Source organism: Balaenoptera ricei, chromosome 9, assembly GCF_028023285.1.
Source record: "Balaenoptera ricei isolate mBalRic1 chromosome 9, mBalRic1.hap2, whole genome shotgun sequence".
Classification (NCBI taxonomy): domain Eukaryota; kingdom Metazoa; phylum Chordata; class Mammalia; order Artiodactyla; family Balaenopteridae; genus Balaenoptera; species Balaenoptera ricei.
Window position 1 is genome coordinate 104,950,384 of NC_082647.1, and position 18,434 is coordinate 104,968,817.

The 18,434-nt window shown below is 52.3% G+C and overlaps 1 protein-coding gene across 2 annotated transcripts in view; it reads right to left on the reverse strand.

Annotated features, from left to right (window-relative positions):
* The window catches only part of GCK (glucokinase), a 56,067-nt gene extending 37,638 nt beyond the window's left edge, over positions 1-18,429 (reverse strand). Inside the window, exons 1-2 of one of the 2 annotated variants that reach the window (XM_059934232.1) lie at positions 18,316-18,386; positions 10,093-13,226 (exon numbers count right to left, since the gene is read on the reverse strand). In XM_059934232.1, coding sequence (XP_059790215.1) covers positions 10,093-10,137 — 45 coding nt within the window. In that variant the 5' untranslated portion in view covers positions 10,138-13,226; positions 18,316-18,386. Of the gene's footprint in view, positions 1-10,092; positions 13,227-18,315 lie in introns of both variants that reach the window. The other variant, XM_059934231.1, reaches the window with a different exon arrangement.
* Between the last annotated feature and the right edge of the window lie 5 nt (positions 18,430-18,434).

The window sequence follows — 18,434 nt, forward strand, 5'->3', positions numbered from 1 at the left end:
GTGAAACATGGCCTTACATGGCAAAAGGGACGTGGCAGCTGTTAAGAACCCTGAGACAGGGAGATGGTCCGGGATTATCCCGTGGGCCCAATGACATCATAAGCATCCTTAGAAGAGGGAAGGGGGAGGCAGGAAGGTCAGAGAAGAAGATGCAATGACAATGACGGAAGCAGAGATCGGAGGGACGGAGGACGCAGGGCGAGGACTCTGTATCTTCTGGAAGCAGGCGCATCACGTTCCTCCTCCCATCTGTCTACTTGTGGGACTTCTCTGCGCTTCTACTCACGGTGGAAGTGTTGCTCTGGAAAGGTCGGCGCTCGGTTACCTAGCATGAGGGCCCCGTCCTGCTCATGCCTGCGAGAGGCGCACACTCAGGGGCTCACACCCACACAGCAGCCCAGGGGGGCACTGTACAGGAGGGGAAACTGAGGTCTGGAGGGATTTCAAAGTCGCCGAAGGCCGCCCTGCTGGAAAGGGGAAGAGCGGGGTTGAGCCTCCAGCCCAGCCAGGCACAGGCCGGGAGCAGAGGGCAGTCCTTGGAGGTGGGGCTGGCCTCCTTCCCATCTGGGTGCCCAGACCAGTTCTGCTCTCTCTGGGGAGTGCTCACGAGGGAGGGTCTTTATCTCCTCCTGCCCCTCACCTCCCCTGGGGGCAAAGGATGGATCTGCTGGGTCCTTACAGGCCTGAAGTACTCCACCCAGGTCTGTTGCTGATGCCCTGTGAGGGACAAGATAGATGGGCTCCAGACTAGGCATTTACAACTGGCCTCTTGTTTACATTGCTTGGGGTGAGAAAAAGATGGGCTTCAGCCCGGACGTTTACAACCAGCCTCCTGTTTGCACTTCAAAATAGAAATAACAACAGAAACAAGGTAAATAGCCAGGCTTTGTCTCCTGAAGACACTTTAAGATAACAGTCATGGCAGGAACAGAGAGGGGCTAAACCCTGTTTGAGGAAAAGATCAAGAGGTCACATATTTCCCATCCTTGGGGCAAAGGAGACACTACACATGCGCAGAAAGTCTCCTTGGGGCTCAAAAAGGAGGGGGCGCTACCCCATAATATGTGATGCCAAGGCCCCCCATAGGCCTCTGGGCTGGAATCCATCATGGAAGAAAATTGCGCACGCATGTTGGGGAGGTCCTAGGGCAGGTCAGGTGCGGAAAAAGAAACCAGGTAATTGGCCAAAGGTAAACAAAGACCCGGAAGAACTGCCCTATATGAATGCTTTAACCGCCTCTTCACCGCGCTCCTCCTCATTAGGGGGGACGCCCACACCCTTGCTCTCCGGGTGGGCATCTCTGCCTTGCTTCTGTCTTAACTAAACAAACGGTTTCTCTGTGTGCTCTCCCACTTGTTGTACTGTGTCTCTAATAGTCAACTTGTACCCGTTTTTACAGTTTTTGCCTCCTTGAGAAATGCATTTTTCACTGGGGGCAAGGGCCAGGGGAATTTTGTTCCTAGCCTCTAGTCCCTGGTGGTCTAGCAGCTAGGATTCCTGGTTTTGATCCAGGCTGCCCAGGTTCAATTCCTGGGCAGGGAACTAGATCTCGCTTCAAGCCACCGCTCACTGCCGTCTCTCCGAGATCAAACAGGTCTCCTGCCTGGGCAGGGTGGCCGGCACAGTGGGCCCCCGAGGGATGGGCATGCCCAGGGTGCCCAGCGTGGAGGACCACAGCCCGTGCCGAGCTGGCTCACCACTCAACACCCAGGGGCCTGCCCAGGGCTCAGGGGTCTGCCGAGCTGTGTGTGGCAGGGGTGTGTTGGAAGGTCAGCAGGCGTCTACAGGCATTCACAGGACACAAGGCGGTGGTCCTGAATGTGCTTCCTGAAGTACACTATGCTAGGACACCTTGGAGGGGCGGGAGCAAAGGAGACAGTGTAGGCAGTGTCAACCCCGGAGCAGTGAGCAGAGGTGGCCAGAGCCCTGGGGCCTCTCAGAAGCTCCTGGTCCCCGCGTCCCCATCTGATCGACCTCCAGCCACACCTCACAGAAGTCTCCACACCCAGCCTCGGTGGCACACACTGCTATTGCCCCATTTTGCAGACCAGGCAGGTGAGGCCCAGAGCTGCCCAGATCTCAGCAAGCCTCGAGGGAGCTGGCTCCAGAGCCCATGCAGGCTCTGCCCTCTCCAGGGGCCGCCTCTGGGCTCACGAAGCTCCTGCCTAAGAACAAATGCTCTCACTGAACCCAACTCTCCATCACTCACCCTGTGTGACTTCAGCAGCCCACAGGGCTTCTCTGCCTGCAGAGCCCTCCTCTGTGAAATCAGGGGCAGGACAGCCTCTGAGAACCATCGCCGAGAACAGCCAGTGGTTCAGCAGCAGGCAGACCTGGCCGGCGGGGACTTGGGAGCAAGGGCCCATCGCTGGGGCTCTTCCCCTCGGTGAGACTCCTGCTTGGGTCCAGCACCAGGGGGGGAGACTTGGAAGACCTGCCCACTGCCGCCAGCTGGGCAGGTGCAGCACGGTGCGGGCAGCCGGGGGGGGGTGCAGAGCAGATATGGATTGAGCGAGACATGTGAAGAGCAAGTGCAGGGATGGGAAGGGGGCGGTGATCAAGAGCAGGGCAGGATGACTGCAGGGGGTCCTGAGGCATCGGGGCCCAGGGGGAGCCGGCCGCCCACCCGGAAGGGTGGGTTCTCTGGCACGGTCTGCCCGCACACCTGGCCCTTTGTCCCCCTTACCCTGCAGGACCGCTCTTGTTCTGGGTACACGCTCTGGCCTTCGTGGCCTCTGCAGCCCCGCTCCCCCAGTGCCCCTCCCAATCACCTCCCTTCGGTCTAGCACACGGCTGGGCTGTCAGCACCTGGCAATTCCCGCTGGTTCCAGCAGCTGGTGGGACCCCCGGCACCCAGGTCGGCGTCCGGAAGCTGCCCTGCTCTTGATCACCGCTCCCTTCCCATCCTCGCACCTGCTCTTCACATGACAGGGGAGCCTACGGGAGGCTCAGAGCCCAAGCACCCTGGCCCACCCCAGCCCTCAGGACGGGACCTTCTGGCATCAATGGCCGGAGGAGGGTGAGCCAGACTGGCTTTCTCCGGGGTCAGGGAGAGGCCTGGGCCAGGAGCTCAAGTCTCGTGGAGAGGAGAGCCCAAGACCCAAAGAGAGAAAATGTGAACACGTGTCCGAAAAGCAAAAAAGACCAAAAAAAGACCATCTGAATCAGGGGGAAGTGGTCCATATTCTGGGGTGGAAGGTTCATCTCTCCCCAAGTCAAAACCCCCATGGTGCTTTTTATGAAACTTGACAACTGGCTTTAAACTTCACTGAGAAAGGGGAGGCAGGAGCTGGCACCACAGCCGTATCTGAAACGTGAGTGGCTGCAGTGAGGGATTCCTTGGAGCAGAAGTAAACAAACAGAAATGGACCCTCATCAGGCACATGTACTTGCTGGAACTTAGTCCCATAAAGCTGGCTTCTCTAAACAGCTCGATGGCCTGTACACAAACTGGTCACCAGGAAACGGCTGCTCTTTCAGAAATAAAGGAATAGAATACATGGCGCAAGAGAGGAGATGGTGGTGGTCAGACGACCAGGGGCCTTGGTGGACGCCAAGAAGCTTCCCGGGAGGCCCCTGGAGGCTGAGGAGGGAAGTGGCCTGGGAGAGGAGGGCGTGGGCCCAGCAGGGAGTCCTGTGCTGAGCAGAGCAGGGGTGCCGAGGAGGGGCCCGAGGGGACTCCAGTCTGGGAGGAACCTGGGCAGGGGGCAGACCCAGCCCTGAGGGGGTGATGTGGGAGGCAGCAGGCTTGGGGGGGGCGAGGGGGCCTCTTCTCAATGTGCGCCCAGCCCGAGACAGAGAGAGGGACAGAGACACAGAGAAACAGCGAGAGACACACACAGAGACACAGTGACAGCAAGAGACACACACAGAGATGAAGAGACAGAGAGACAGACCAAGAGAGACACAGAAAGAGAGGGAAAGAAAAAGAGGCAGAAATAGACAAAGAGAGAGAGATAGGGAGATAGAGACACACACACAGAGACGCAGAGACCGAGACAGAGAGACAGGAGAAGGAGAGAGACAGAGAAACAGAGAGAGAGACAGAGAAACAGAGAGAGAGACAGAGAAACAGAGAGAGAAACAGAGGAAGAGCTGCGTCCTCCTGAGGATCAGCGTCCGCCCACGAGAAGGGAAGTGAGATGAAGGCGGAGGGGCCGGGCCAGGCTAGGCCTGACCCTCTGTCGCAGGGATGGGGGGACATGGGGAACACGCCTGGGCTGTCCCCAAAGGCTGCAGCGCAGCCCACAGCGAGGGCCCCAGAACCTTCCCTGGAGGGCCTCCCTTGAATGCAGCTCTCACCTCTCTTGCCTCAGGTGGCTGGAGGGCAGCTCTGCAGAAATCGGGGGTGGCCGAGAGCACTCTGTGCCTCTCCCCCGCTCCCACCCTCCGGTCTTGCTGCTACAGGAGCAGGCGTGGGCCTGGCTGGGTCTGCACTGCGTCTCACTGCCGGGTCCCCTTGGCCTGCTCCTGACCCGAGAAGCCGCAGACGATGACGCCTCTCCGGAGCACGGTCATGCTGGGGACTTTAACGTTCTTCCTGAGGCGCCTGGACCCTGAGGCCTGGGACGCAGGCCGCTTGCTCAGCCCTCCTGGGGCAGTCTCTGCTCCACGGCCTCCCAGCCCAGCCCTGTCACGGGACTGCAGCGACAACGTCTCACACTGCTCAGAGCCAGCGGCTCCTGGCCGAGAGGGGCCCACGGCAGGCAGGCACAGCCCCGGCCCCTGCTGCTGAATCCACACCAGCCACGGGGAGCCTGGTTCCCCCCACACTCAGGGTCTTATCACCGCTCTGTCAGTGGGGCCATCTGCTCCTCCCTGCGTAGGCCCCTTTCCCAGAACACCTGCTTGGGGGCCACCTGGAGCTTCGTGTCCTCCTGAGCATCTGGCAGTAGCAAGGTCTCCAAGGGGCTTGGGGGGAGGGGCATCTCTCCTGCTGGGGCCCCAGATCCGCTGGGACAAGTCCTGCCAGGGAACCTGGATAAGCATGCCTGCCAAGTGATGCAGACTCACCCCATCTCTGAGCCTTCTCCTTCAGCAGCAAAGTGCCCAGGGCAGCTGAGGGGGGCTGAATGGAGGGAGGTCAGTGCCCCCTATGGCTCTCACCCCCACCCCTCATGCTATAGACTGAATTGTGTTCCCCCAAATTCATAGGTCGAAGCCCTAACCCCCAGTGTATGGTGTCAGGAGGTGGGGCCTTTGGGAAGTGCTTAGGGTTAGATGAGGGCATGAGGGTAGAGCCCCCACAAGAGGAAGAGATCAGAATGCTCTCCCTCCCCCCCCGCAACTATGTGAAGACACAGCAGGAAGGCAGCCGTCTGCAAGCCAGGAAGGGAGCCCTCCCCAGAATCCGACCATGACGTCACCCTGATCTCAGACTTCCAGTGTCCAGAACTGTGAGGAAGCAATGTCTGCTGGTTAAGTCACCCAGTCCACAGTATTTTGTTATGGCAGCCGGGCAGACTAAGACACCTGGAGTGTTACCTTCCCAGCTTTCCTCCTGAAAAGTGCTCCCCAAACCCACCACACAAAGCAAACTGTACGGGCTCTGGAGCCCCCATCGCTCCCGCCCACCAGCAGAAGGGCGCAAATGAGGGAGGGGGAAGAATAGACCAGGAACTTCCAGGAAGAATAGGCCAGGACCTCGGCCTTTTGTCCTGTGAATACCTGTAGATGCCTGCTGACCTTCCAACACACCCCTGCCGCACACAGCTCGGCAGACCCCTGAGCCCAGGACCCAATTTCAGGTCTCCTAGAAGTTGTGCCATCAAGAGATAGAACTCCATAGCAACATAAATGTCCACTGACAGATGACCGGATAAAGAAGACATGGTACATATATACACTGGAATATTACTCAGCCACAAAAAAGAACGAAATAATGCCATTTGCAGCAACATGGATGGACCTAGAGATTATCATACTAAGTGAAGTAAGTCAGACAGAGAAAAACAAATATCTTATGATATCACTTATCTGTGGAATCCAAAAAAAAAATGGTACAAATGAACTTATTTACAAAACAGAAATAGACTCACAGGCATAAAAAACAAACTTATGGTTACCAAAGGGAAAAGGGAGGCAGGGATAAATTAGGAATTTGGGATTAACAGATACACACTGCTATATATAAAATAGATAAACAACAAGGACCTACTGTATAGCACAGGGAACTATATTTCATATGTTGTAATAACCGATAATGGAAAAGAATCTAAAAAAGGATATATGTATCTGAATCACTTTGCTGTATACCTGAAACACTGAAAATTAACTATACTTCATTAAAAAAATTTTTTTAAAGAAAAAGATGATATTTTTAACCCATTTACAGATGATGAAACTATGGGGAAAAAAAGAGAGATTTCCATGCCAAGGGAATGACTCAGTGGTGGGGTTCCACAGCCACAGTCTGGAGGGGAGGGGAAGCAGCATCAGTAGGAGCGGGCCTCCCCCAAGGAGCTCTAGAAAAACCATGTAAGAAGCTGCCATCCCCACGGGGAAGCCACTGAAAACGGTACTGAGGCCACACACTCTTGCAGATTATAGGGGGATGACCACAGGTGATCCGACAGGTCACAGAGGCAAGATGAACCAGAGAAACAGAAAGGGCAAAACCAGGACTACCCTGGTGGCGCAGTGGTTAAGCACCCGCCTGCCAATGCAGGGGACACGGGTTCGAGCCCTAGTCCGGGAAGATCCCACATGCTGTGGAGCAACTAAGCCCGTGCGCCACAACTACTGAGCCTGCGCTCTAGAGCCTGCAAGCCACAACTATTGAGCCCATGTGCCACAACTACTGAAGCCCGTGTGCCTAGAGCCCATGCTCTGCAACAAAGAGAAGCCACCACAATGAGAAGCCCGCGCACCGCATCGAAGAGTGGCCCCCGGCTCGCTGCAACTGGAGAAAGCCTGCGCGCAGCAGCGAAGACCCGACACAGCCAAAAATAAATAAATAAATAAATAAATTAAAAAAAAAAAAAAGAGCGAGCAAAACCAGCAGCACTTCAGTTCCCTCCAAAGCAACCTGAAGGCTCTCCTCCTGGGAGCCTGCAGTGGATACAGCCCCAGCTGACCACTCCAGGCTACATGCTGGCTTGGGGTGGGTGTATCACTTCCGGGGATGCAGGGCTGGACCTGGGTGGGCCTGGCAGCAAAACCTCAGATCCTTAGGATGGCCCTGAAACCAAGCTGAAGCGCCCCCGCCCCGCTCCCCCAGCCCCCAGACAAGAGGTGGGTCCTCTGGGCAGCTAGGACAGACGGGAGGAGCGTGGACGTCGCAACCCCACGCCTCCCTTGTCTGGCCCTGGCACCTTGCTAACTGGCACTCTAAGGGCAGCCGGCACAGGCCTAAGACAAGCGAAAAAAATCAGTAATACTCAGGCCCTCTTTCTTTAGAAATTTGGCATTTTGCTCATCGTAACTTTTTGCATTGATTTTGATTCTTTAGAATTTGAATTAGAATATTATTTATCTTGATGACTGATGGTTTTGGTACCCCCTAAGGCATGTGCCAGAGGCGGTGCCTCCCTCTCCTCTCTGCCCCGACAAGGCTGTCAGTGAAACACGCCCCCTCCCCCACCAGCAATCTGGAACCAGCCTGGCTGCTGAACTGGGGCCAGAACGCCGCACGTGTGGAACAGAAATGGTTTACCGCGTGGAGCATTGTGTCCCTGGGACAAACGAGAAGGGGGCGTGGGCCAGCCCCAGTCTGACGTGGTGGGCTCCCCACACCAGCTCCCCATGGCGAGCCACAGGCCCCACCTCTCACTGTCGCCACGCCAGCTCTCTGCTTGTGCCAAAGACCCCGCCTCCCTTCTCCCCAGCTGGCCTCCACGGCCCCCTCGCGCAGGATTTCTCATCCAAACTCCGGCCATCGCCCCAGGAACCAGCAGACGCGGGCTTCCTGCTGCCTGCAGCTGCGGGCACCCTGACCCAGGCTGGTTGTTTTTCTCCCAACATCATTAGCTCTGCCAGGAGCAGAACGAGCCCAGTGTTTATGCTGACCTCGTCATTTCACAGAAGAAGGAGAAGAAAAGACATGTGAGGAGGAAACCATGCCAAGGGGACTGGATATGGGCCCTCTCCTCTGCCTCCCCCGCCCCGCCCGGCTCGGGGGAGCAGGCAGGCTCTTCCCTCTGCCCTGGCACCAGCCCTGGCTCCGCTCACACACAGGGCTGGCTCAGAGGATGTCTGGATTTTTCTTTGCTTTGGAAAAAGTAACTGCTCTCCAATCCTCACCAGGAGCAACGGCCCTGAGGCTTCTTAGGAAGAGATTCCTGCAGGGAAGCGCAGGCACCTGAGACCTTTCATGATGTCTGTTGAGTCTTGCCTCATGCCTGGGCAGTTGGTTCTGCCACCAAGATCCCAGGCCCCAGGCCCCCAAGCTGGGGCTCTAAACTCCCCAGACCCTCTACCCAACAGAGGTCACCTCCCGGGCCTCCTGGCAGCCTGTGACTTCCAGGTCACAGGGCCGGAGTCTGGAGCAGCAGGGAGAGGACCTGGTCTGCCCAACAAAGTCAGTGCCTCAACTGGACAGCTACATGTAAAGGAATGAAATCAGAACACTCCCTAACACCATACACAGAAATAAACTCAACATGGATTAAAGATCTAAATGTCAGGCCAGACACCATCAAACTCTTAGAGGAAAACATAGGCAGAACACTCTATGACATAAATCACAGCAAGATCCTTTTTGACCCACCTCCTAGAGAAATGGAAATAAAAACAAAAATAAACAAATAGGACCTAATGAAACTTAAAAGCTTTTGCAGAGCAAAGGAAACCGTAAACAAGACCAAAAGACAACCCTCAGAATGGGAGAAAATATTTGCAAACGAAGCAACTGACAAAGGATTAATCTCCAAAATTTACAAGCAGCTCACGCAGCTCAATATCAAAAACACAAACAACCTAATCCAAAAATGGGCAGAAGACCTAAATAGACATTTCTCCAAAGAAGATATACAGATTGCCAACAAACACATGAAAGAATGCTCAACATCATTAATCATTAGAGAAATGCACATCAAAACTACAATGAGATATCATCTCACACCGGTCAGAATGGCCATCATCAAAAAATCTACAAACAATAAATGCTGGAGAGGGTGTGGAGAAAAGGGAACACTCTTGCACTGTTGGTGGGAATGTAAATGGATACAGCCACTATGGAGAACAGTATGGAGGTTCCTTAAAAAACTAAAAGTAGAACTACCATACGACCCAGCAATCCCACTACTGGGCATATACCCTGAGAAAACCATAATTCAAAAAGAGTCATGTACCAAAATGTTCGTTGCAGCTCTATTTACACTAGCCAGGACATGGAAGCAACCTAAGTGTCCATCGACAGATGAATGGATAAAGAAGATGTGGCACATATATACTACGGAATATTACTCAGCCATAAAAAGAAAGGAAATTGAGTTATTTGTAGTGAGGTGGATGGACCTAGAGACTGTCATACAGAGTGAAGTAAGTCAGAAAGAGAAAAACAAATATAGTATGCTAACACATATATATGGAATGTAAGGGAAAAAAAAAAAAGGTCACGAAGAACCTAGTGGCAAGACGGGAATAAAGACACAGACCTACTGGAGAATGGACTTGAGGGTATGGGGAGGGGGAAAGGTAAGCTGTGACAAAGTGAGAGAGTGGCATGGACATATATACACTACCAAATGTAAAATAGCTAGCTAGTGGGAAGCAGCCACATAGCACAGGGAGATCAGCTCGGTGCTTTGTGACCACCTACAGGGGTGGGATAGGGAGGGTGGGAGGGAGGGAGACGCAAGAGGGAAGAGATATGGGAACATATGTATATGTATAACTGATTCACTTTGCTATAAAGCAGAAACACACCATTGCAAAGCAATTATACTCCAATAAAGATGTTAAAAAATAAAAATAAAATAAAATCATTACCAAAGTCAATGCCTCATAATTCACTCCCAGCAGGTCGTCCCTAAAGCACCTGCACATACAATCAGATACTGAGGCACAAACACTTGGTCAAGTTAAACAAACCACTGAATACAGGAACGAGTAAGAAGCACTTCTAGAAAACCGAATGCAGCAGAGAGCTACCTTTTCCTTCTTGGCGATCTCCATCCTGGCTCTGTCATCCAGCATTTGTACCGCAGCCCGCCCGGGGGAGCTGGAACCCCTCAGTGTCCCCCAACGGGCTTCCAAGGCAGAAATTTCCCCAGGCTTCTCCCAACCAAGGGTCACGGCCGGCCCGAGTGTCTGGTAGAATATGGTCCACCTTCTGGCTGGCTTCTGGCTTGAGGTTCAATCACAGAGTTTCCTCCTTTTCATTGTTCTCCAGCAAGCCTGCCAGCCTTCTCTTCTGGGTCCCAGTCGGGACCCTTCCCCACTGAGGCCTTGTCAGGCCAGGTATGGTCGAGGCAGGGCCATTGCCGGGCTCCAGAGCTAGTCAGCACTGGTCAGCTTTCTCTCCGGGCTGTGCTGAGCTGTGACGGCGTGGTATTCTCTAGACAGACTCAGCAGAAAAGGTCCTCCTTCCTCCTGTGGCTGGGGGACAGCTTTTGAGTAATTAAGCTGTGGGCGACTGTTCTTTTCTCACACCCCAACCTGCTTCCCTGAGGCTCAGTCACGGCCCAACACTTCCTGCTCTGACCAGGTGTGGAGTGGGGAATTCTCCTGCAAGGGCCCACGCTGCCATGGCAACCAGGAACAGGCCTCTGCGCTCACACCCTCCAGCCTCTGCAGGGCTGACCATCCTGTCATTAGAGCTGCCATGCAGAAAACTGGGGCTGATGGCAAAAGGCCTCCATCCCCATCACCATAGCGACAGCCCAATCGCCTTATCACCGCAGGCTTTGCCACTTTGCCACTTCCAGTTCCACGGGCAGGGTCACAGGGTCTTCCAAATTCATGTCCTAAGGAGGAGAGGCCCCCTTGAGTCTGGGAACCAGAGGAGAGGGAGCAGGTGGCTTAGCCAATGGCATTGCCACTCGTGCCCAGGCCACCCTCAGGCTTTGGTCACTGCCTTCCCTGACTACCATCTGGAAATATGAGCTCTGCTGGGATCCAGCAGAGGGAGAAAGAAGGAGTGGCCAGTGAGACCTCTCCAAATGGATACGCTGAAATATTTTTAAACCAATTTCGTATTGATGGTCATCTGGGCAGTTTCCGTTTTCCCCTGTTATAAATCTTGGCCTTTTACCAGGGTCAACACGTGCATGTGTTTCTTCTGGATGCTTCCTAGAGGCTGAATTGCTAGGTCCAATGCTGGGCACATTTTATGATTGTGCAGACAGGACTACATTGGCCCCTTCAAATGGCTTCACCAATTAATCCTTCCAGCGTCATTAGGAGTTTGACACCATGCTGGGCAGTCCTTGAGATGATGAATCTTTATAACTTTTGCTTATCTGTCATCTCACTGTCATTTGAATTGCAAAGTGCTGGACACCTTTTCATATGTTTATGGTTATTTGTATTCCTTTTCCTAAGGATGATTTGTTTATATTACTTAACTGTTTTGTTATTGAATTGTCTTCTACTTTTCAATTTGTATAAACTATTTTTATATTCCATCCATAATATCTATTAATCCTTTTCTTGTTGAATATGCTGTATTACCTATTGCTAAACATATGGCTTGATCAATGGTGTCTTTTAACACACAGAAGTATTTCTTTTTTATGAATTTGTCTTGCTTTCTTTTTTTGAAGCTCGTGTCTTGTTAAGAAAAGCATTTCTGGGGGCTTCCCTGGTGGCACAGTGGTTGGGAGTCCGCCTGCCAATGCAGGGGACACGGGTTCGAGCCCTAGTCCTGGAGGATCCCACAGGCCGCGGAGCAACTAAGCCTGTGAGCCATAACTACTGAGCCTGCACGCCAAACTACTGAAGGCCGCGTGCCTACAGCCCGTGCTCCGCAACAAGAGAAGTCACCGCAATGAGAAGCCCGCGCACCGCAACGAAGAGTAGCCCCCGCTCGCCGCAACTAGAGAAAGCCCGCGTGCAGCAACGAAGACCCAACGCAGCCAAAAATAAATAAATACATAAAATAATTTTTTAAAAAAAGAAAAGGATTTCCCACCCAAAATTAGAAAAATGTTCTCCCACATTTCCTTGTAATATTTTTCCAATATTTTAAAAATGTTCAGCACTTTGGCCCCTCTGGAATTTGCTTGTGTATAGTATGAGGTAGGAGTCTAACATTTGTTGGCTATCTTTTCCCCACTGATTTGTATTGATAACTGCACCACAGTTTATGCTCCATTATTGTTATTTCTCTGTTGTGAGGGAACGGCTCTGCTCTGGTCACCTTGCAGGTGTCCTCAAAGGCCACCAGGCCAAGTCTGGGACCACAGCTAACCTGAGCCTGTCAGAACACTTCGTGATGCTCCAGGAACTGAGGCTGGACTTGTGAGGAGCTGCTCTGAGGCCACCGCACACTCTCCTCCACATCTGCCCAGGAGGCATCAGGCGGGTTTCCCCGCATCCCTGGTTCCCAGATGTGGGGCTTTCTGTCCCTGCCCCCAGGGTGCAGCTGCCATCTAGAATGGGCTCCCAGCCAGAGGTGATGCCTTGCGGTGACTTGAGGTGCAGGCATCCAGCTCTCTTTGGTTGGGTGGCATCCTTTCTGGTGCATGGGACAAAGATGGGAAGTGGCACATTTGGGTGCTTTTTCTTTCCTTCTTTCCTTCCTCCTTCCTCCTTCCTTCCTTTCTTTCCTTCCTTCTTTCCTTTTCTCTCTCTTTCTTTTCTTTCTTTTTATTTTGCTGCCTCTGTCAGCAACGGACTGTCTGAATGTAAAAGTGGCTGTTGGTACTCTGCCTGCCTTGGCCTCAGCTCTGTCTATGAGCTGGATGTCTCTCTGTCCATTCCTGTAGATACTGCATTCTTTCAGTTGGCACTTTTCAGTTTTTTGATATCTGGTGGGAAGGGATCCCTTCCTTTTATTTTCCTACAAAATTTTCTTTACCATAAGGCTTTTATCTTTCATATAAATCTTAGAATCTACTCTTCCCATTGCACTAAAATAATGCTGTTGATAATTTCATTGGAAAGGCATTGAATTTGTGGATTTGGGGATCCATTTTAGACGACAGACATCTTTATAATGCCAAGTCTTCTCATTCAGGAATGTAGCCAGTTGCCCTGTTTGTTCAGGTCTTCTTTTATGCCCTTCAGGTGAGCGTCATTATTTTTCTCTTATAGGTCGTATATATTTCTTATTAGATTTATTCCTAAAGAAAGGAAATATATTTATATGGAGGAGAAATTGTCATTATAATTATACTGATTAAAACATTTATGATTCACAAAGTACTTTTGTATTCATTCTGTCATTTGATCAGACAGTCTTGGGGCAGTAGGCAGGGCTGGTATTATTTTTACCACTTTCAAATGAGTTCATTGAGACTGGGGATGTTGAAGGATTGGGCTGCAAAGGCTCACCATCCCCCAAGGACAGGGGCCAAGGCAGTCCTCATGCAGAAGTCCCAGGTCCTGCTGCACAGCCCTGTGGCCTCCCTGGCCACAGATGACTGGAATGTCACCTGATCCAAGGGCAGCCACACTGCACACAGGTCAGAGCCTTGGGAGTGACCTCACAGGAGATATTTACCCAACAGAGACTGCCTGAAACAATAGGTGATCTTATGGGGGCCTCAAAGTGGCAGAATCTCTGAACATTCAAGTCTCCATAGGAAAGTCCTGCATCTTCCTCCCTGGGGTGAGGCAGAGGATGGTACATTCCTGGCGGAAGTATCTGTGGTGCAGGAGGGAGGGAGCCTCTTCAGGGCTCCCCTTGCTTCCTCCCCCCCCCGATCCCTGCAGCTCTGGGACCTTGTGCTTCAGCCCCTCACTCTGCTAAGCCCCCATCACCCCGCCTCTCCCCAATTTAAACCTGCCTACCCTGGTTAGCCTCTTACTTTTTGCCGTTCTCCTCCTGCCCTCTTTGTGTCATTCTAGTGGAGTTCATATAAACATATGTATTTCATCTTCTATGTTTAAGCAGAAGTTTGTACCGATACTGTTTGGGGTTCGCTCACCTTTTTAATCTGGGCAAATCCCATTGCTTCTCCCAAGCGTCAAACACAAAGTCCTGGGCTTTGCTCTAATTGGATGGCCTACTCTGCCACTGTGGGGAGAAGGTCTGCATTGATTGGCTGAGACGTGGGTCAGGTGCCCATCTGTAGACCAATCTCTGAGGCAATAGGGATGGGACTATGTTGATTGGCTCAGACTTCCTGGCACGCATGTGGGAACAGGGATTGTGGGGCTGGAATGGGCTGGGGAGGGGACTCTGTCGCTTGCACTTTCAGATTCTTAGTCGTGACTTTTCCTTTACGATGACTCCCATCCTGCTTTCTGCTCTCAGAGGTCCTGGGGACCAGGCTGCTGTGAGGCCCAGACTCCTCTTTCATGGTGGCCGGCTCTGCCCCTCTCCCAGGGCCTCTGCCTGCCCCACTTACCCCCTTCCTATTCTGCAGACTTTCTCCCACCTTCTGTGCAGGGCAGCACCACAGGAGTAAGGGTGCCTCAGATCAAGTCACCTTCCTAAGTGACCATGTATCCAGAGTGGGCTACACATCCATCCCTAGATCCGGAGCAGGGGAGGGGTTCCTGGTGGTACAAATACAGCTCCTGGGAAGCTCCTGAAGGACAGGCAGTTCTGAGGGTGCCTGTCCTTCTATTTCAGGGAGCTCCCAGCTGCCTCCTGTCTTCCTTGGCTGTGATCTCTTCCTGCCCAGTGCCTCCAGGTAAATCTTACAGTATACCCGGTCCTCTCCTGCTCTGTCATCTTCTGGTCCCTCCCTGCTGGTGGCAGAGCCATGGCTGTGCCTGTCTTCCCTGTGGCCTGGAGAACCGAGTGGGAGCATAGGACACGTGGGTAAGCAGCGGTGGTAGCGAGCAGCCTTCCTGGGGGCTGGGTCTGCTAGTAAACCCCGGTTGATGGCATCAAGTCCGTGCTCCTTAGACTTGGTGAACTACTAAGAAGGTATAGGGGAGGAATAATTCTCCTCTGCCCTCTTTGGCTCTCCAGCTGGGCCTAGGAACTAAACTGACATTAACAGGAGAAAAGCATACAGGTTTTACTTAAATTTTTACCTGTACAGAGGCGCCTTCACGAGAGAATGAAGATCCAAAGAAGTGACCAGAGAAAAAGCTTTTATACTTTTATAAAAAAACAATAAATTTGTGAAGAATTGACAGGACAGCGGGGTTGGGGGTCGGGAGAGTAAACTGCGAAGAAGTGACTAAGGAAAATGAGGGTTGGTTCAAAATAATCAGTATGTCAAAGCAACACATTTAAGGTGACATGCTCTGAACTCCTTTGGAGGCCTGACCACTTGGTGGCCCCTTTCAGGGCCCCTTTCCTGGGTAGGCTGCGGAGGCTGGTGTTAGGCTTAGAGTGAAAACAGCCCTGCTGCCCTGGCCTTGACTGGCCGGACAAGGGGGTACGGGGACCGAGGCCACTGAATGGCTGGTTTCCCCCCAGGGCTGGGCCTCCTGGAGTATGCCCCTCAGCCAGCTTTTATCCAGCTCCCTAGAGGGTTCCACTGTGCAGCTACATCGAGCGCCTTCTGGGAGCTGAGCAAAGCCTCGAAGGTGGGTGGCTGCCTGCCTTGCCCAGTGGGGGTGAACTTAGAGAGCCTCAGCCATTTGTCATGGGCAGCCTTGTACCAGTTCTGTCTGCAGGGCCCAGCAAACGAGGGGGGCCAGGACTCGAGAGAAATGTGCCATCCCCACAAGTGTGGGTGCTGCATGCATGATGTCAGCGCCCTGCCCTACAATCTTTTCTATCCCCATAATTGCAGACTTACAGGACAGCTGCAAGAACAGTACAGGGAAACTCCTGGATACCCTTCGTCCTGACTCTTTAAATTTACCACATTTGCTTTACCCTCCATATGTATTATAGATCTGAACCCTTTAAAAGCATGTTTCAGACAGGATGTCCTTTTACCCCTGAGTACTTGGGTGTATTTCCTAAACACAAAGAATTCACTTACATAACCACAACACCATGAGCAAAATCAAGAAATTAAAACAGATACAATACTAATCTGCAATCTATAGACCTTCCTCAGATTTCAGCCTACCATCAAATCTCCACTTCCCACAGCCAGCAGGACACCTGTAACCCACCATGACCTCTCCTCCTTTTTGTCATGAATGATAGCAATACACGTAATCATCACTGTTGTTAAACATCTACTATGACTAGGGTTTGGAACATAATGTCTTATCATTCCCAGCAACATGCTTACGGAAAGGGTATTTTTCCAGTTTTACAGATGAAAGAGAGAAAGAGACTCAGAGGAGTTAATGGCTTGTTCACTTTTGTGGTTTTGTGGTTTGTGGAAGTGCTGGGACTGAATCCAAGTTGGGTGACAGCTGGGGTGTTGGAGTGGAAGGTGGGCCTTGCTACTCAGTAAGATGGATGAGCTTGGGGAGTTGGTAACCACATAGGCCAAGCGAGGCTTTCTGGGGTGATGGAGGACAAGCAAGGCCAGAGAGGAGGGAGAGCGCTGCTAGAGCTGTGAAAGTTTGTTACGTGTTTTGGTGTTGACGTGTGCCTCTCAGGAGCAATTTCCTTAACCTGAATCTCAGTTTCTATGTCTGTAAGGTGGTAATAATATTTTCCTCTGTTTTTGTGAGGATTAAATGAGGACGCATATGGAAAAGTGCTTGGTGTAAGGGGAACTTCAAGACAATTACTATTATGTGTCACGTGAATACATTTAAATCTATTCCAACCCAACACTGTCCTCCTGACTCCTCCTTTTGTACGACTTTTAGTGGCAAAGGAAAAGGGACTTTGAGAACTGTCTTCAGAAATGGCTCTCAACCGCCCCCTAGAGGTCAACTATGTCAGCGCAGTCAGGATGGGGCTGCACTAACAGCTCTCCACCATCCCGTGACACTGGCCTGGCGTTGGCTAAAGTCTGTTCTTAACGTTTAGTACCAAACTGGAGGGGATGTGGGAAAGCTCTCTCCACCCTCTGCACTTGGAAATAGCCAGGGAAGAGGGCCGGTGAGGAAGGTGCTGAGTGAAAGCAGGTGGCGGGAACTTCCTTCAGCCACAGGAATATTTAGAGCAATGGTTCTCTAAGCCACTGCTCCCCAGGGTGCATTTGGCAACGTCCAGAGACATTTTTGTATTTTTATTTTTATTTATTTGTTTGTTTGTTTATTTTTGGCCACACGGATACAGGATCTTAGTTCCCGACCAGGGATCGAACCCGTGCCCCCTGCAGTGGAAGCTCAGAGTCTTAACCACTGCACGGCCAGGGAAGTCCCACCAGAGACATTTTTGGTTGCCAAATGGTCGGTGGGGTGCCACCAGCATCTAGTGGGTAAAAGGCCTGAGATGTTGCCTGCAATGCACGGACAGCCGCCAACAACAAAGAATTATCCAATCCGAAACAGCAACAGTGACAAGGTTGAGACACCCTGATTTAGGGTAATGTTTAGAGTGATGCTGTTGGTTTTTCAACTATTACCATCTCTTTCCCATCATTTCAGATCTGGCTGCTTGTAGCATGATAGTTGTGTAACCTTTCTGCCAACTTCCAAACACCAAGGTCCTTTCACCTCTGTCCTGCAAGATGCTTTCGGATAACAAACCATTTAACAAACAAGAAGCATGAAAGATGTACTACCCTTAGGGAACTGAGCCTCATTCATCCCCATCCATTGAAAAAGCATTATTCCAACATCTCAAGCAAAATGAGGTTTTCCAAGTCACGGTAAGCCAAGCTGCTCCCTCAGTTTGGAGATGAATTTCTGCCCCTTTTGAGGTGAAGTGGCTCTGCTACTCTGTGAGGTCAGCAGTTTGGCTCCCAAAACAGTGGTTAGACATCTGGTTTCCCAGGTGGTGGGCAGGCCCAGGAGCCCTCACCCCTGCGGGCTTGTGCTGAAGGGACCTGTGTGACCAGGGACTTGCTCCCAGGCAGGCAGGAGGAAGGCATGGGAATGGCAAGAGAGAACTCAATCATCTGAAAATGAGAGGCATGCCTTCACTTCCCGGCAGGTCCCTGCTCTTCACTCAGAAAGGAGATATGATTCGCAAAACACTTTCCAGGGACAGCAGTTCGCCCATAAATCAAAGTCCCTCGTGTGGGGTTTACAAAGCCCTGGCGTGTGGGTGGGACTCTGGGTCTCACCGTTCGGAGGGAGGACAGCGCCGGGGGACACAGGCGACCCTACAGGACTCAGAACGGACCGGGAGGAAGCGAGGGGACCCTGGGAGAACTCAGGACGGCCAGGGAGAAAAGGACAGGCCCTCGCAGAGAGAAGGACAGCAGGGGAAGGCTAAGGACTTACGAGCAGCGAGCCAGCCGGCCTACGAAAGCCCGGGGGGCGGGGACCGACCTCAAGCGCACGCGCAGCACTCTGCCCCGCCCCCTCGCCCGTGCTTCCGGCTGCTCCTTTCTGCATCCGGG